Source organism: Lolium rigidum, chromosome 7, assembly GCF_022539505.1.
Source record: "Lolium rigidum isolate FL_2022 chromosome 7, APGP_CSIRO_Lrig_0.1, whole genome shotgun sequence".
NCBI lineage: Eukaryota > Viridiplantae > Streptophyta > Magnoliopsida > Poales > Poaceae > Lolium > Lolium rigidum.
This window is the reverse complement of record NC_061514.1, coordinates 165541586-165560262: the sequence shown is the minus strand read 5'-3', so window position 1 is coordinate 165560262 and position 18677 is coordinate 165541586. Positions and strand designations below refer to the sequence as shown.

Genomic DNA, 18677 nt, shown 5'->3' with positions numbered 1-18677 from the left:
AAATAGATGATCTTGATCATGATAGGCAGCTCACAAGATCTAACATGATAGCACAATGAGGAGAAGACAACCATCTAGCTACTCGCTATGGACCCATAGTCCAGGGGTGAACTACTCACACATCAATCCGGAGGCGATCATGGTGATGAAGAGTCCTCCGGGAGATGATTCCCCTCTCCGGCAGGGTGCCGGAGGCGATCTCCTGAATCCCCCGAGATGGGATTGACGGCGGCGGCGTCTCTGGAAGGTTTTCCGTATCGTGGCTCTCGGTACAGGGGTTTTCGCGACAAAGGCTATAAGTAGGCGGAAGGGTAGGGTTGGAGGCGGCGCGAGGGGCCCACACCATAGGCCGGCGCGGGCCACACCCAGGCCGCGCCGCCCTATGGTCTGGCCACCTTGTGGCCCCACTTCGTATCCCCTTCGGTCTTCTGGAAGCTTCGTGGAAAAATAAGACCCTGGGCGTTGATTTCGTCCAATTCCGAGAATATTTCCTTTGTAGGATTTCTGAAACCAAAAACATCAGAAAACAAAGAATCGGCTCTTTGGCATCTCGTCAATAGGTTAGTGCCGGAAAATGCATAATAATGACATAAAGTGTGTATAAAACATGTGAGTATCATCATAAAAGTAGCATGGAACATTTATAGATACGTTTGAGACGTATCAGTGGGGTGGAGGGAAGGGAGTACCTCGACGTCGCCACCAATGAGGAAAATGGCGCCACTCGGGCATCGCCGCCGTCGAAGCCAAGACCGGCCAAGGGATTTCTCCCGGACTCCACTTCCAACCACCAGCACCACCTCCATCCAAGGAACCAGCGGCACAAGGCCTTCAAGATCTAGATCCGGCATGGTGGGCTGCACCGAGGTGAGGTGGAGGAGCTTCTTCAGATCTGGCACCGCCAGCCACCGGAGCAGTCCCGCGCCACGACCAACATCCGCCGGAAACCTCGCCGCCCACGCGACCAAGATCCCGGAACGCATCCGCGCCCACCGCTCGCCGTCGGAGCCGGTGGCGCCTCACCGAGCAAGGCCGCCGCCTCTTAGTCCCGAGCCCCCGTAGAGGGAGCCGCCGGACAAGACCGCCCGCACCAAACCGCCGGCCAGAGGCCAGCCATCGGAGAGGGGAGCCCATCGAGCCGCTGCCTTAGCCATGGCGAGCCCGCCGTGGAGATCCTCCACCTAGCCACCGCGGGGGGAGCTGAGAGCTCAGATCCCCACCGCCCCCTTCACCGGCATCGCGGGCTTAGTCCGGAAGCGCCTCTGGGAGCGGCGGAGATGGGAGGGAGAAGGGGAGGGGGCGGCGGCAGGGCGCTAGGGTTTCCCCTCCTCGGTTGCCAGGAGGGGGCGACGCGAGGATGAGAGAAGGGGGCCGGACCTGGAGATCTGGATAGGAAGCCTGCTTGCTCGCTTGCTTGCTTCTCCCTCTCAAACTAACTCTCTCATGGTATGCTTTCTTTCTTTTCTTCTTTTCTTTGTACATCTTGTACACTTGTAAACCATTTTAGCTTATAAATAATAATAAAAATTGCAGTGGGGGATTCTTTCCCCACTGTTTGACCCTTCAAAAAAAAAAACCCCACCACAACCATCTACTCTTTCCAATCCATAATAAGTGTCGAGAGTTTAGTTTAGGTTTAAGATAATTTAAACTGAAGCACCAACTTATTATTGCGGAGGAGAACTATATTTTAAATCAAAGAGCTTAGACAAGGTCGCTTGGAGTTTTCGATTATTCTAGTGAAAACATGAAAAAGCTAGTTTCATCATTTTATATTCCCACACGAGAAGAACATAGGCCAATTTACAGAAGAATCAACCTTTACAAGCATGCCAACAGGTAGTGGTAATATATATTTATCTTTGCTTTTTCTAGAGACTATATGAAACACATACGATAAAAACATCTTATTGGGTCGTGGGCACGTCCCAGTTAAGTTGTTAGTTACTCCATCCGTTGTAAAACATAGTACCCGAAACGTCTTATATTTAGAAACAAAGATTGTATACATCTTAATACTACCTAAAACCTACCCTGGACTATGGTAACAAGTTGGCTGAGAAACGAGGCATGACTTATCCTGTGGCTGAGAGAGAGAATATAAGGGGTAGAAGACGTGACTAGACTTGGAGGTGGCGGACAATCAGCTACAATATCATAAACCCTAGATCTTAATATGCCCTGAACTATTGCAACTAGCTAGCTGAAAACGAGGCATGCCTTATTGCCTTATCTTGCGGCGCCTGTGAGAATATAGTGGGCAGATGACGTGACTAGATCTGCAGGCCACACGGGAGAAGAGGTGGCGGCTATGTTTGACAATCGGCCGGCTACAATATCATAAACCCCAGACCTTGCTAGTAGCCATGAATTGTGGGTCAAAGCTCAAGACTTAGGAACTGACGGCGTAAGTTCCATGCTACCTTGCTAAGTGATGCAATTACGTAAGCACGTGTGTGCTCCGGACTTGTGGTAACAGTAACTGCCGTTAACGCGTAGCGGCCATAACAAAAGTAAACCTGGTATTTGGAGCGAGCAGCTTAATCACACTACAGGCCGCTAATACTCCACGCAAACTGGAGCTAGCATCGTTTCCAAAATACGCTGTTTCTCCGCGTTCTGATTATAGGACTATTCGAAGATTGCAGTGCACGGCTACCACGCAACTCGCATCGTGATGGTCTGATGGAGATGGATCGACGCCGCTGGGCCAAGTACGTGTCGCGTTTGACCGGCGTCGATAAATAGCGGCTCCGCAGCTCCCTGCCATCCTAACAACCAAAGCTCCTCTTCTTCCTCCTCTCGACCCCAAAGCTCAGCGAAGCTCGAGCGCTACATCACGGTCACACGCCGACCACATCGCCCGAACCATCCTACCGACAGCAACGATGACACGCGCCGGCAGCCGCAGCCCCATGGCTCCCGGCAGCCCCTTCACTCCCCGCAGCCCATGCCGCAGCCCCATGGCTCCCCGCAGCCCCATGACTACCCGCAGCCCCTTGGCTCCACGCCGTACGCTCCCGGCCACCGTCGTCGACGACACCGTGGACGCCGCCGCCGTCCTGCTCGACAAGTGGCACCCGGAGGGCTCCTCCTCCGGCCGCTCGCTCTTCCTCAACTCCACCACCCCGGACGAGGCCGACAACTTCCTGCGCGCGGCCAAGGACCTGCACCGTGCCATGCTCTTCTACGCGTCCGGAAACACCACCAAGGACCTCCACGGCGGTGGCCATGGTCTCATAGAGGCGCAGGAGCTCCTCGACACCGCCATGCGGAGGCTCCAGCTCGAGCTCAAGATCCTCCTCGCCTCCCTCCCCAACGTCATCAAGTTCCAGCAAGAAGACGACGATGACGACGACGAGGAGATCCAGAGCACAGACGGCCTGAAAGAAACGTACGGCCACCTCCGCGCGGTCGCGGAGGCCATGCTGGCCGTCGGGTACGGCACGGAGTGCGTCTCCGTCTTCAAGGCGCACCGCCGCGCGTCCGTGGCCGCCGCGCTGCAGTGCCTGCAAGTCTCCTCGCCTTCCCTGCAGCAGGCCACGATCAACAAGCTCACCTGGGACCAGATCGACCCCAAGATGCAGTCTTGGCTCGCCGGCGCGCGCAAAGCGTTCGCGTCCGTATTCGTCGGGGAGAGGGAGCTCTGTGACCGCGTCTTCGCCGGGGACAACGGTTCTGTCGGCGACGCCGTGTTCTCGTCCGTCGCCGAGGATCAGGCCACGAGCATCCTCGCGTTCTTGGAGGCCGCCGTCGCGAAGGCGAAGCGCGCCCCGGAGCGGCTCTTCCGCATGCTCGATGTCCACGACGCGCTCACCGAGACCATCATCCCGGCCATCGTCGGCGCGTTCGGGGACGAGTCGGAGCTCAAGGCCCGCGCCGTCACGCTCGCGGTGACCAAGGTCGCCGACGCGGCGCGGGGCATGGTGGCCAGCTTCGAGGCGGCCATCGAGAAGGAGCCTGCCAAGGCCACGGTGCCGGGCGGAGAGTTGCACCCGCTCACCCGCTACGTCATGAACTACCTCGTCTTCCTCGCAGACTATGAGAATGCTCTGGCGCAAATATACTCGGCGGAGCAGTTCAACGACACGTCGTCGTCCGTGGGATCTGGAAGCGGTGGCACCGTCGGCTCGTCGTCGACCCTGGGCTCTGGAAGCGGGGGCACCGCCGGCTCGTCGTCGACCCTGGGTTCTGGAGGCGGTGGCACCGCCGGCTCGTCGTCGTTGGTTCTCTCGGCGTCGACGACGCTGAGGACGCTGAGCCTGTGGTCGAACCCGATCGGGTGGCTGGTGTCCGTGCTGAAGCTGAAGCTGGACGCCATTGCCGGGAACTACCGGGAGGCGGCGCTGAGCTACCTGTTCCTGGCGAAGAACACGCACTACATGGCGAAGAAAGTGGGCGGCGGCACGAAGCTGGAGGCGGTCCTCGGGGAGGAGTGGGCGGAAGCGCAGACGGCCAAGGCACGAGGGTACATGGAGGTGTACGTACGTAGACGGGCTGTTCGGCGACCAGACGTCACACTCACACAACAGTTAGCACTAGCTAGGCAACGAAACTAAATGGGGTACGTAGGTTACTCTACTATACTCATTTAGTTTCATGATGATATGAATACGGTACATATATGCAGCCATGATGCAGGCTAAAGCACGGGACCTGTGCGTGTTGTAAACAAAAATGAGTGTACATATTCCGAAATAAATACTGTCTCCGTTTTCGAATTAACTGATGCAGTTTTGGTCAGATTCCGTTCCAAATGCTTGTTTTAGTACTACTAGGAAACATGCCCGCGCGTTGCAGCGGCTTGGTTTTACTGAATATTATTTTACGAGAATGCAACATGCATCACAAAAATTGAGAATATGCTTGGTTACTTTTCAGGTGTCTAACATTGTCTCTCAGTCAGCTAAATTGCTTTTTAGCTCGTTTTCATATTTTCATATTTTATAAATCTATAAGTCACCTAAAATTGTATCTTTTTTGTCGGTTAGTTATAGCACATGAAGGTTCGATGGTTTACAACCGAAATGGTAGAAAGTTATAGGCAACTCACAAACAAATAATAAAATTAAAACACATGTTTTAGCAGAAACTCACTATGGTACCCGTTTAAAATATTATACGCTCAGATATAGTACTTACTTGCATAATGCATAACCAGGTAAATCCAGAAGAAAGAGAGCAGCTTTGTTTAAAGGCTTAGGTTACACGTGAGTTCTTAATACTGTACTACATTACCATATGAATATGTTTTTGCGGGTACATATCAATTAACACACAAAAAAAAGTTCGGCAACCACACAAAACAGATGGAGATATAAATTTTTGATGGCGCGCGATTGCTTCACCTGTAGCATCATATTGGCAGCTAGAACTGAAATCCGAGGGCACCTTAATGACCTGACCTCTGAACCTGTCCATGGTAATTCCTGAAGACCGCATCTGGTCTTGGTCCCCATCGGTAGTACCAGATCCCAATCAAGAACACATAATCATAATTATGAAGGAGTTTGCCTTGCTCTTCGCCTCTCCCCCATGCTTCCTATGTAAGAATATATTACATGTACTCTGCTTTTCTCCTTTTCTGGCCTCTGCGAAATCTCTGATGGACATGCTCATTGGTGCTACTTATATTAAATTGCAAAGCTAGAATCCAGATTCAGTTACTATTGAGGCATTGACCAGCCTCGTTTTCTAAATCACGTGAGTAGCCAGACTCCTCCAAATTCTAGATTAAGGAGCGGGAGGTCGCGACGGCTTCGATGCAGCCTTGAAGGCTTGAAGGATCAACTGTCTATGGAGATCGGCCGCCAGGGAGCTCGATCTGACCGCCAAGTGCTTGATCCGGTCGCCGGAGTGCTCGATCTGGCTATCGTGGACCTCGGCCGTCGGGAATCTCGCCAAGGTCGTCGCCTCCTTCCTAGCGGATAAGCCCATTGTGCGCACGAGAAAGACAGCATGATGCCCACGAACAATTTTATTTCTTCACATGGTCGATGCTCTCAGCACGTCAACCAATTCCCAGCACCGCAGCTAGCCGCCCAAGCTGCTTGTTGTAGATGGCGATATCCCCGGCCAATGCAACGGATCAAGGGCCGGCTGCCCCGCCTGCGATGCTACTGCTTGTGCGCATGTTCCCGACGGAGGAGGGGATCCCTCTCGCAGGTCGGTCGTTGAGCTCCTTGATTGTCGCTTGGACGCCATTGACGGAATCTGCAGCGCAGGACAAATTCCCAATCGAAATCGTGCAGGGCAAAAACCAATCGAAATCCAGAGGAAAGAAGAAGTAAAACGGAGAAGATAGATCGGCGGATAACGGGGCTTCTGTATAAGGGGGCTTCTGTATAAGTAGAGGAGAATATAAGTTGAGGAGAAGAGGTGGCCTGGGGAGAGGAGATGGGTGGGACTGTAGCGGCGGGAGCGCGGACTCCCGAAGGTTCCGGCATGGAATCTGATAGTCCTACGAAACAGAACAACGGACAACGGACGAAGCAGCTCGGCTCTTTTGTTAACGAACCGGTACGCTGGCATAAGGTGTTATATGTGATCTGGTGGGAGGGCAAAACGGTCTAAAAAAAAGCGTTGACGAAACTTTTTGGCAGAAACCTTAGCTCCTTTATTATTAGGTATAGATATGTGAATTGCTAGTTCCGCTCCCAATTGCAACCAAAAAAATTCAGTTGTAACCCGCAAAAAAAGAAAAATTTCAACTGTAAGTGTGGTTGCAATTACGAAAAATGGCTTCAACCATTTAAAGTTTGTTTCGTCATCCATGCTAATGGTAAGTTACAAGTAAGATTCGATAATGTTATTCTAATGAGAACTAAGTTAATTCTTAGTAGACTAAGAACTTATCACACCCTTAGTATATAAGTTCGCTCATTTTAGGTAAAATTGAGTGTATATATAAACTAGGGCATCACAAAAATTGTCTGGAATCGTTGTTGGACTGCTAATCGGTGCCGAAGTCAGACGGACGATGATGCATATTCTTTATGTTTGCATAATTGCATAACTCTGAGATGATGGAGCACCTTCTTCTCCAATGCTTGTTCTCTCGCACCATTTGGTTTGGGGTCTTCCCCGTTTAGGTCGGCCTTCGTACCCTTGTCACTTTTAGTAGTGGCCACGTGCACACTTAGACGATGAAGTTGGCTCCACAAGTTGCCGGTGTTTCGCTCAGCATGGATTTATATTTAATTTGGTTCTTCCTCTATCTATAAAGAAACAAAATGCGCTTTCGCGCGCACACCTAAAAAATGCATATGATACTGGATATTTGGTCCACAGTTTGCCATGTTCAAAAAAATTAAATCATCATGGTCAGGTAGCTTCATGAACCATTTAGCTGCAATAGCCTTCTATAATGGGACACGAAAAAGAAAAGCGTGACGATGGAGCCAAGGGTTACGTTGAAAGTGCAGCGCGGGGTCGTGACACGGGTCCAGTCAAGCGCCAATGCCCAATTCAATGGAAAAGTGCTCAAATCTGACACGGCGAAGGGGACGTGAGCACCGCTCACAAGGCGAATCTGAACGGTTAAATTTACAGTGGGGTCAGTAGTTATATCTAGTTGAGAGATTTTCCAAACATGGACTCTAAGGACGCGTTTGATTATCTGGGTCGATTTCTTGCACCACTGCGCTAGTGGGAAGAAACACCTGCGAGTCTGAGACGAGTCACGGGCAAGAAAAACCACGTTGTTTGGTCGCCTGCGTAGAGTTTTTTCGGTCCCATGGAGATTTGGACTCTACGCGTTTGGTAGGTCGGTTTTTGGACCTAGTAGCAGCTCAGAACGACGCTCCTGTTGTTTGGTTGCAACCCAGAATCCGCTTCTGGTTACCTCTTCTCTTCAGTGGTGAGGTTACCAGTAATCAACCGCACAAGCAAGAACACAATGAAAGCACAAGCAAACTTAGCAGTGATCATAGACGGTACTAGTTCAGAACACATCATTGTTTAAACACGATCATAGTTCAGAATACGACACGAACAACAAGCAGACACTATTAGACACTACACACGACATGGTAGCAGTCACATAATATATACTACCTCCGTCCCAAGGAATAAGGCGCACACGTATTCCAAGACGAACTTTGATCATAAAAATTGAACAACACAATTTCGATTATATTATATGTAATTAGTATCGTTGGATTCGTATTGAAAAACATTTTCTAATGATGCTAATTTCATGCAAATAATCTTTATTTATTTAAAGTAATTTTTGGTCAAACAAAAAGCACGTAAAACGAGAGCGCCTTATTCCTTGAATCGGAGGTAGTAGTATTTATGAATAGATGGAACTTGCGAAAGGAAAAGAAGCACGTGCTGTATTTAATTTTGTTCCCTGGTACAAGCTCTTATGTTCATTTGTTGCGTACTTGTCGTATACTATTTTTTTTTTGTCTAACCATCAGAGCTTCTTGGCTATACCCATCCAATTCTAGGAAGGCGCTTCAAGTTTGTAAGGAAGAACAAAATCTTTATGTTTCAAATTATTGGGTGGGCAATGTATCTTTTGGATGACATTCCTTTACAGCGTATGGATAGCAGGAGCCAGTTTGTACGACTTTAACCTCATCCATTTGTTTTCCAATAGAAACATGAAGATAATCTTTTTTTTTTGAGAACACAGTACACCGCAGACGCTCATAAACACGCACGTACAAACATCCCTATGAACGCACGCACGCACACCCTACCCCTATGAGCATCTCCGAGGAACTGAGCCGCTGTTGACGGGCACGTCACCTACCACTAAAAACATAGCGTCGGTTAAATCCTGGAATAAATCCAGGTAAATGCAAACACCCATGTCAAATCTAGGACTTGAACCTGGGTGGACTAGTTCCACCACAAGGGACCTAACCACCAGAGCCAAGCTCTGCTGTATTACACTATTACATGTGCTACTTGACAAGTTTTCTTAGCTAATTACCTTGCATATCTTATTTGTGAACGCAACTCCAACACTGGTCAATGTTTTCTCATCAAGTTTCTATGGTATCCATACACCATATTTAAAAATTAATTACGCATAGGTGTTCATCCTGCAATTTTTTAGCCATGGGCAGTTAAATCATTCTAGGTTAGGATGGAAATGGGCCGATCCAAACTTGGTCTTGGACCTGGCCCTTCTAGCCTTAGGGCCAATTTATTAGGCCACGAGTCAGACCCATGTAAAATTAAGCACTGCTCTTGTTGGCCCAATGGGTATTTTGGATTGATCCAAGTTTTAGTAATGTATGTTGCTTTCTCTTATGCATAGTCCTCACATGCTAATGGGTGTGCGGATGAAAGTAAAGAAATAAAAATGTTTTGCACGAGTCAAACAACTCTAGGGCCTGTCTATGATGTATGTACAACATATAGCTAGCTAGGTAGGATCGATCAGCCTAGCTAGGTATGTGCGCGAATTCCCTTTCTCGCGAACGACCGCGCGCGCGGTTAGTTTGCATCGCCAAACCCGCCCGCCGCCCGCGCCTATTCCCTTTTTGTCGTATTCGACCCACGCCCCCCGCGCCGGAAAAAGCAATTCGCTCTTCAGATATTCGAACCCGCGACCTTCTTCCCCTACGCGCCTGCTAGGCTAACCACATGATCCACCAGTGTTTCATGTGAGAAATAGAGACAGCTTCTTTTGTACTAGCGAATGTACAGATTATAAACGGAAAAATATGATTTTTTTTCACGAATTCCCTTTTGTGATATTTTCATTTGTATCAGTATTTTTGATTCCGTAAATTTTTTCAAATTTAACCAAGCTATGCTATTTTTTTCAATTCCCTTTGTACAATTCCCTTTTAGAAATTTAGTATATATATTTCTTTTTTTTCCTATATTATTGTTAGTTTTCTATAAAAAATCATGTTATTTAGACTATTTTTATAATTCCCTTTTTTGGGCTAGTGGTTTTTTAAGAGGGAAAAATAACGGGTGGGAAAACTACTTGCAACTCAAATGAACTACCACTTGCAACTAAAAAAAGTACACTTGCAACTCAAATAAATATCACTTTCAACTTAATTAGATTTTCCGGTAGATAACTTATTATTTATCATTGATAAATAACAGATAGAGGGTTAATAACTTTCAAATGAAATTATCTTTCCGGGTAGATAAAATGTTCCCAAAAATATTCTAAATAACATTAGGTTTTCGGGTCGATAACTTTTCTCATTTACCGTTAATAAATAACGAACAGAGGGGTTCATAAATTGTGAGCTAAAAATATTTCCAAAATTATGCTAAATAAAATTAGATTTGCGGGTCGATAACTTTTTACATTTACCGTTGATAAATAACGAACATGGGGGTTGATAAATTGTGAGCTAAAAATATTTCTAAATTTATTCTAAATAAAATTAGTTTTTCGGGTCCATAACTTTTTACATTTACCGTTGGTAAATAATGGGCAGAGCGATCGATAAATTGTGGGCTAACAATATCCTCACAATGTTTTAAAAATTAGATTTTTTGGGTCGATAACTTTTCATCTTTACCATTGTTAAATAATGGAAGGAGGCGTTGATAAATTATGAGCTAATATTTTTTCTAAAATATTCTAAATAAAATTATTTTTTGGGTTGATAACTCTTTCACATTTACTATTGCTAAATAAGGAACATAGCGGTTGATAAATGTTAAGCTAAAAACATTCCCAAAATTATTCTAAATAAAATTTGGTTTTCAGGTCGATAACTTTTCACATCTACTGTTGAAAAATAACTTGTAGGGGTTTTCATAAATTTTGGAGCTAAAAATGTCCCAGTGATATTCTAAATTAAATCAGCTTTTCATGTCAATAACTTTTCATTTTTACCGTTGATAAATAATGGGCAGAGGGGTTGATAAGTTGTAAGCTCAAAAAAATTTCCATAATATTCTCAATTAAATTAATTTTTATGGTCGATAACTTTTTACATTTACCATTGATAAATTATGGGTGGAGGGGTTGATAAATTAGAATAGATTCACTGGATTTTTTAAGTGCATAGAAAGTTTATCCATTTTACATTTTACTATATAGATTACATTGTATAAAAAGGTCGGCTTATCTATGCGGACGTGAAGTAGTACTAGCTCAGCTGGTTAGCTGTTCTTACGCGGGTCAAACATGCCGTCGTGTGTTCGATTCCCGTGAGATGCAGCTGAATTTTTGCCACCGCGTTAAAATTGGCTGGAAACGGAATTCCACTGGGCGGGCCAGCGCGCGCGGGAACGCCCGAAAAGGAAACTCACCTGGTCGGAAATCGATCGCTGGCGGGCTAACGCGCGGTCGAATGTGCGCGCGTTTAGGGCATCTCCAACCGGGCGATCCATCCCGCGTCCGGAGTCGAAACGGACAAAACCGCGGCCCAGCGCGCGGACCCATCCCTAAAACGGATGGCCGCGGCATCCGGGACGACCCAAACCCGGCCCAAATCTTGGACGAGTTTGCGTGGCCGCGGACGCGAAGGGCCCTGGTCGCTCGCGTCTTCCCTTGTCCGCCCACGGCCCGCTCGTCCGCCTCCCAAAACGGAAAACACTCCACCGTACTCCCAAAACCTAGAGATGGCCGACGAAGCGACTGCCGCCACCATCGAAGAGGAGGCACCCGCGGCCGTTGCCGCTCTCGCCGTGGAGGCGGCTCTGAACCGGCGGTGACCGAGCTCCCCGGGCCGCCGACGAAGAAGGCGAAGGCCGAGCTCACCCCGGAGCGAGAGGAAGCTCGAGAGCGAGGAAGAGGGCCGACCGGCGCGTGGCGCCGGACCAACGGAAGAGGGAAACCGCTGCCGAGCCGGAGCGGCGGCGGGCGGCGGAGCGACTTCTCCAACTCCGGACGGAGGCGAAGAGCACTCTCCTTCAAGAGCGAGCGAGGCCATGCTATTTTACGGCCACCCGGCGCTCGGCCGGCCACATGATCATCCCCGGCACCGGCGCGGCCTCGGTGGGGAGCTCGGCCTCCTCCGTGACCCGGCCCCTTCCTCCAAGGTCAAGCGCCCCACCGACCGCCCTATTTGGGCACGAAATGGGGGCGCATGGGCGGCAGGCGTACCGATCACGGGATGGGTCACCGGAGGTGGGCGAGTCCATGACGGGGCCGTCACCTTCGTCCATTGACCCGAACCGTGCGCCGGCGAACTCCAAAGGCCCGAAGAACCCGGGGAGCGGTCGCGACGTCCGGTGCACGCAACCTCGTTCGACGATATGTCGGCCGCGCGCGCGCAGTCACCGTCCGCCGTGCGGGCCCTCCGTCTTTCGCGCGGACAATGCCGACGACCCTTCCATATCCTTCGACACGGCGAGCTCCCCGGCCACCTCCCATTGACACACGGGAGGGCACAACGCGCCGTCCCGGCAGCATAAACATTGAGGAGGAGCCGTTGTTCGGTGAGGGCCTCACACAAGCCGCAGCGCTGCACAAGCTCGAGGTCGCCGGGTAAGCAAACGAACCGCCAACTACACGGAGAAGGAGGACAAGGTGCTCGTCGATGGATGGTTGACCATCGGGCAAGATGTGTTGACGGGTGCCGAGCGAAGGGGTCCGCATTCCGGCGCCGGATCTATGAATACTTTCATGAACATCGCAAATATGGACGGGAGCCATTTGAGAGCGACCGCAGCGAAATATCGCTCCAAAAGAGGTGGGGAGCAATTCAAACGGAATGCAACAAGTTCCAGGCGGCGTATGAGCACGCGAGGCGGCTCCCCGTTAGTGGCATGGGTGTGAAGGACTTGGTATGATTCATAACCTCAACTTATTCATCCGATGTTTGCACATATGTTTATCGTTGTTGTCTCGCTTTGCTCTAGGTGTGGCGAGCTTTGGAATTCTACAAAGCCAACAATGGAGAGAAGACCTTTGCCTTCCCTCATTGTTGGAAGGAACTCCACGGCACCCCCAAGTTTCAGGAGGGGTACGAGGGCTACATGGCGACCTTGACTGGCAACAATCCCGCCAAAGATGCCACGGTCATTGACCTTGATGGTGGGCAGCCTTGCGGCAGCTCCGCTTCTCGTGCAAGTCGTCCACGCGGCCACAAGGCAACCAAAGCCGACATGAAGCGTGATGCGTCGTCCATGCTATTGTATGGCACTTTGAAGGAGATGCATGCGGACGAGAGAGGTGTCCACGGACAAGAGGGATGAGAGGAGGCGCCGGGAGAAAGAAGAGGACAGGAAGAAATTCTTTGATGTCCAGCGAGAAGAAGCTTGAGATTGAAGAGGTCAAGGCGAAGACCAAAGCTAAAGAACTTGAGCTCAAAGAGAGAGAACTTGAGCTCATAGAAATGGCAAGGGCCAAAGAGGTGGAGCTGAAGGCGAAGGAAGTTGAGCTCAAACGCCAAGCCGAGGACAACCTCATCACGAACGCCGACTTGACCAACATGAGCGAGGCAAAGAGAGCTTGGTTCGATAAGAGACAGAAGGAAATCCTCGAGCGCCCAAATTGAGTTAGACAATCTCAATTGTAATTTTTATATTTTTCTCAAACTATGACACATTTTATTTGATTTATCATGGTACATTTGATAATATTTTATGGTATTTGATAATATTTTATGTTTACTATATATTATTCTATGTTTACGAGATATTATTATATATCAAAAGTGAATGCGTGGCCGAAGGACCTATTTTCCAAAGAAATAGGCCAAATGGCCAAATGGGTGGCCGCTGCGTTGGGCGCAGCACGCGACCCAAACGGACACGCGGACGCGGGGCTCCGTCCGGGTGTCCGTTCGGGCACGCAAACGGCCCAAAACGAACGGCCCAGCGCGTCCGTTTGGGTCGCCCGGTTAGAGATGCCCTTACGTCTCACCGGAAGAGCATTCAAGCTGGCCATCTATTGCTTCTAGAGGTCTCCAAGAAGACCATGTGAGGCAACGAGCTGAACGGAGAACGATGGCGAGTGGGAGGCAGTCACAAAAGAGATCAGCGATCAGCGGGGCACAATTATTATGACACGAGATTACCAGGTAGGGTGGCCCTGCTGATCCAACAGGTCACTCGGAGCTGGCTCCGCCGATCCAAATTCCGTTCGAGGCCAACCCACATGGGGAGGTCCTCTACGAAAATACACAATGAAACTTAGGTTCATTAGAACCCATTTTACTGTAGCAGCAAAAAATATCTTATTTCTAGAGTTTTTTGCATGCAGAGGATACACGCATGTGTGTGCTTACCATTTTTTATACCGTAATTCAATAGTATGTAGCTTGGAGAAAAATAACAAGTTTCAGATGAATACTATAAAGAAAATTCACATCCACATTAATTTATGTAGCTTAGCGGTCGGGGCAACTACGTAATTTAGTCCTGGACTAAGTTTAATCAGGTTTAGGAGTGCCCAGATTTCAAAATTTTCCTTTAGGTCCTCTATGCTAACCTAGTCCGCAGGTACCAGCGGCCGGACGCTCAAGCGAGGGGTAATGTACCAGCCAATTACTTTATTTTTTGCGTTTTGCATTTTTTTCCTTTCATTTTTTTCCTTTTCTATTGTTTTTATTTGTTTACTTTTACGTTTTAAACTTCGAATATTTTTAAATCCTAAGATTTAAAAAAAAGTATTTTATAAAAATTAAACACTTTTGAAGATGATTTTTCAAATTGATCATTCTTTATATTTGAACATTTTTTAAGTTTCACAAATTTTCAAATTTGAACATTTTGAAAACCGAATATTTTAAAATTTAAACATTAATAAAACTCTAACATTTTTTGAGTCTGAAAAAGAAAACAGAAACCAAAACAAAAAAACAAAAGTAAAAGAAAGAGAAAATAGAAAAGGAAAAGGAAAAGGAAAAAGGAAAAAAGGAAAAAAAGGAAAAAAAAATCGAAAATGGGCGATGCCCATCACCCGAGGTTGGGATGTGCGGCATTTGGTAGCCGCTGACCTGGTCGACATATTGGATTTACCACCTATATAACCCTTGGGCCTCAATTTTTTGGTTGGGCCGACGACCGAGCTAAGCGATCCCGCCCATTCCCATCCGAAATTCTACGCTTCTAGATTCTTAACGTTCGATTCAGTATAGTCAGGAAAATAGTTAGAGTTTTTGTTGTGTATTTATTGAATGTTTCAGTGCTTCTTCATTTTCTTGAAGCATTGGGCTCCACAGGCGGGGGAATAAAATTAATTCCCATAGACTCTCAACTCATGCTACTTAAATTATTTTCACATTTTGTTTAGTGGTTATTTGCTCACAAGAAAAATAAAACTCCAGCTATTACATGATTTTGTTTTCTCATCAAATGTGTTTCATTTTGTTATGCCTCCCCTGTGGATTATCTAATTATTAATATTTTATACATTTTTAGTAATGTTGCAAATTGTTGTTCTTCAAACTTTCCCGTGAATTATACACAAAGTAGTTATCAAATTAAAGTTTGAATTAGATGATCAAGGCATGTGTTGCACGTGCACACTTACTAGTTATCGCAAATGTCAAACAAAATAGCTCACCTGTCTATCTGTTGAGTACATTCTATATGCACCACAGATTTCGTTGAGATATACATATGCCAATGGGGACCTCCATATCCCAATCACATCACTAGACTTTGCCCTAGGCACAGAAATTTGCCACTAGAATCAATTGACCGATAGTTGATTGTCACGTGGATGTTGATAAGACTATTTTCCCTTAGATACATCTTGTAGAGGTTCTCAAATATTTTGATTGGTCAGTTTGGGCCAATATATTATTCTAGATTCTTACTTTATCATGAGTAGTGTTGTGGGAACAAATAATCCTACTAGATTCTGATAGTGTTACCTATATGCCGAGGTGTACACTCGTCGTATGATCAAGATATACGCCGAGTGTATACACTAAACATACACATGACACATGTCAGAGTCCGGTACATGTGTCAAACCTCGGCTTTTCGATATTTCGAGTGTACACACTTGACATACAGGCCGTCACTGCGAAACGACAGTTTCCACTACTTATGTCAAACGTATTGTTTACCGAAGGCCGGAGAAAACGCTCGATATACAACTATATGCCGAGTGTTTTTATATGTCGAAGGCCATGTGCGCAACTGCCAAACCAACGCGCTTGCCGAGCGCCGTTTGTCGAGCGGATTGGTGTAGGTGCCAGAGAGTTGATGACGCTGGGCACAACCCTAGTCAGGTAGTTAATGCCAACCCCACATGTTTATCTATTGATATCTTTATCTACCATTCAAATTTTGCTTAGTATCCATATGCCAATGAACATCTCTATATCCCAATTACACTACTAGAACTTTTCCGGAGGTACACAAATTTGCTACTCCACTAGCATTGGTTGACCAATAGTTTACTTTCAAGTGGGATGTTGATAAGACTATTTTCCCTTACCTATACCTTGTAGAGGTTTTTTTTTTAAATAATGACTAATTCTGTGAACTAAATATTATTCAACATTCCTATCTTTTATCATGAATAGTGATGTGGGAGTAAATAATCCTACCAAGGTCCTATCAAATCCTATGCCACCAGCCAAGTGGCAAACTAATGAAGTCAAGACAATAAAAACTCCAAACAACAAGTGGTGGTAAAAAAGTCAAAGAAAAAGTGAGACAAAAATAATCAGGCTTGCTTTGCTGGTCCGAGTCGATGGCACTGGGAAATACTTGCGAGGATCTCATCAACCTGTGTTGGGGATTCGTAGCAGATTTTTTTTTCTAACTAACGCAACTTGGTTGCCCAGATCTATCTAAGAGTAATGTTATAACGTAGGAGATATCGGAGAACGTACGCTCATAGACCGAAAGCGGTTAGCGTTCCGCCAGAACATGGTTGATGTAGTCAAATAGGGGACGCCGACCTCATGGTCATGAAGAAATCCCCTCCCGATGCCAAGTACCGCAAGTGCAACACCTCGTAGATCTGCACACGTACGGTGTCCAACGACGCTCCCGGCTCCGATCCAGCAAAGGATCCGGATCCCGGCAGCGCTCCCACGAGTTGTCTCCACCCTGCGTAGTTTTTGGGGAACCGTGCGGAGTCGGAAACTGGAGAGAGAAAATATCTAAAAATATTGTGTATTTATTTTGCTCCAAAGATCCACTATATATAGGGGTAAGGAGGTGCTTGACTTCATAATGGGGCAATGTGGGACTAAAATAAATAAACGAAAAGAGGAGGGGGACAGCAGGCGGCCGCGGCGGCCAAGCGGCGCGCGCTTGCTCCTTCGGCCTCAGTCATGCAGGGATGGGCCGGCCCGGCTGGCTCCCTTTGCCCCCCTTTTCTTTTTCTTTTCCTTTTTCCTTTTTCCTTTTTCTTTTATTCTCTTCTTTTATTTGGCTCCTCCAGGGAGCCTAATAAAATAGATGCCCAATTTAAATAAAATAAAAATCATATTTTTGATAAATTAAATATATTTTAATATATTGATTCATCCAATCAAATATTAAACATATCCTTAATTGTCATTAGTCCGAGACACCTCTTGAACTATTCCGAACACCTTTCGGAACTCACCGGAATCCTGTTCTGGGTATATCTCTCAACTTTGATGTTTCCTTTGAATCTAAAACAATCTTAAGTTTCGTTGAAGCCTGTAATATCCCAGGTATTGGGGTTACAAAAAATAGAGGAAACAGATGTGTGCATTGCATTCATGCATAGAAAATCTGGGGAATTTTCGCGCTTTAAAGTAAAACAGTCACAGTAACTGAAGTTTCACTTGACCTTGGTGGAATTGAAGTAGCTCATCAAGTCAAGGGCTATAAACCTCAGTGTGACCTTTGGTTAAAACATTGTTTTGGGTAGAGATGATTTGATCTAAGGGGTAAGATCAAATGGAACTAATAATCCACACAACAACACTTTACTCAATGATCAATTGCTTGATCTTATAAAAGATTATAATATGGTAATCCTTGTCATAACGAGATGAACACCAAATCAATTGCAAATCAAATTACAATAAAATGGAGAAGCCATTCTTGACTTATTTTTTCCATGTCTTAAACTAATCCTTGATCCTACCATGAACCTCATGGTATTCATTCTACTTCAATCTTGGAAACATGACAAGGAGATCAACTCTAGAAATATATATCCTTCTCTATTCCATATTATTATACATCAAACCAAGAGAGATGAGAGTTCTACACTAATTATTAAAGAAGCAACAAACCTTGAGCCAAACCTTGGATATACATCCAAGTATTCAAATCATCATCTTTAAGAGGAACCCTAGAATATTATTCAAGACATTCCCTAGAGAGAGAACTCATTTATGTTAACCATAGATATTGGTGACCACATCATTATCTTGGGAGAATAACCTCGAAGTCAGCATTGAAGTCCTTCCCAAATGAGAGAGCTCATTCATATCAATTCTAGCTTTACCTATTAATGAATAAAGGGCAATCTTTGAACTAAAGTACTTGGTTGTAAACCATTTCCATTGGAGTGATGAGATAACCTAATATCACATGAAATAATACCATATCCATGAATGGATAAAGTAAGTAGGAGAGTAATTCAACTAAGATATCCAGGTAGAGACTTAACCTTTCTTACATAATGAGATATTATGAGTACACCATAAACCCTAGAATAACTATGCCTATATGAGAGCTCAAGCTTTGGTGTTATACTCAAGATAGATGAGGCAACACCTGAATTGAAGGGAGAGAACTATTATATAACCAGATGATTATATCATCATTGATTAAGGAAAACCCTA

The 18677-nt window shown here is 46.4% G+C and overlaps 1 protein-coding gene across 1 annotated transcript; it reads left to right on the top strand.

The window, feature by feature from the left end:
* Positions 1–2963: 2963 nt before the first annotated feature.
* LOC124672236 (exocyst complex component EXO70B1-like) lies at positions 2964–4725 on the top strand. Its single transcript, XM_047208500.1, has one exon. The coding sequence runs from the start codon at positions 2964–2966 to the stop codon at positions 4557–4559; it is 1596 nt and encodes a 531-aa protein (XP_047064456.1). The 3' UTR covers positions 4560–4725.
* Positions 4726–18677: the final 13952 nt, after the last annotated feature.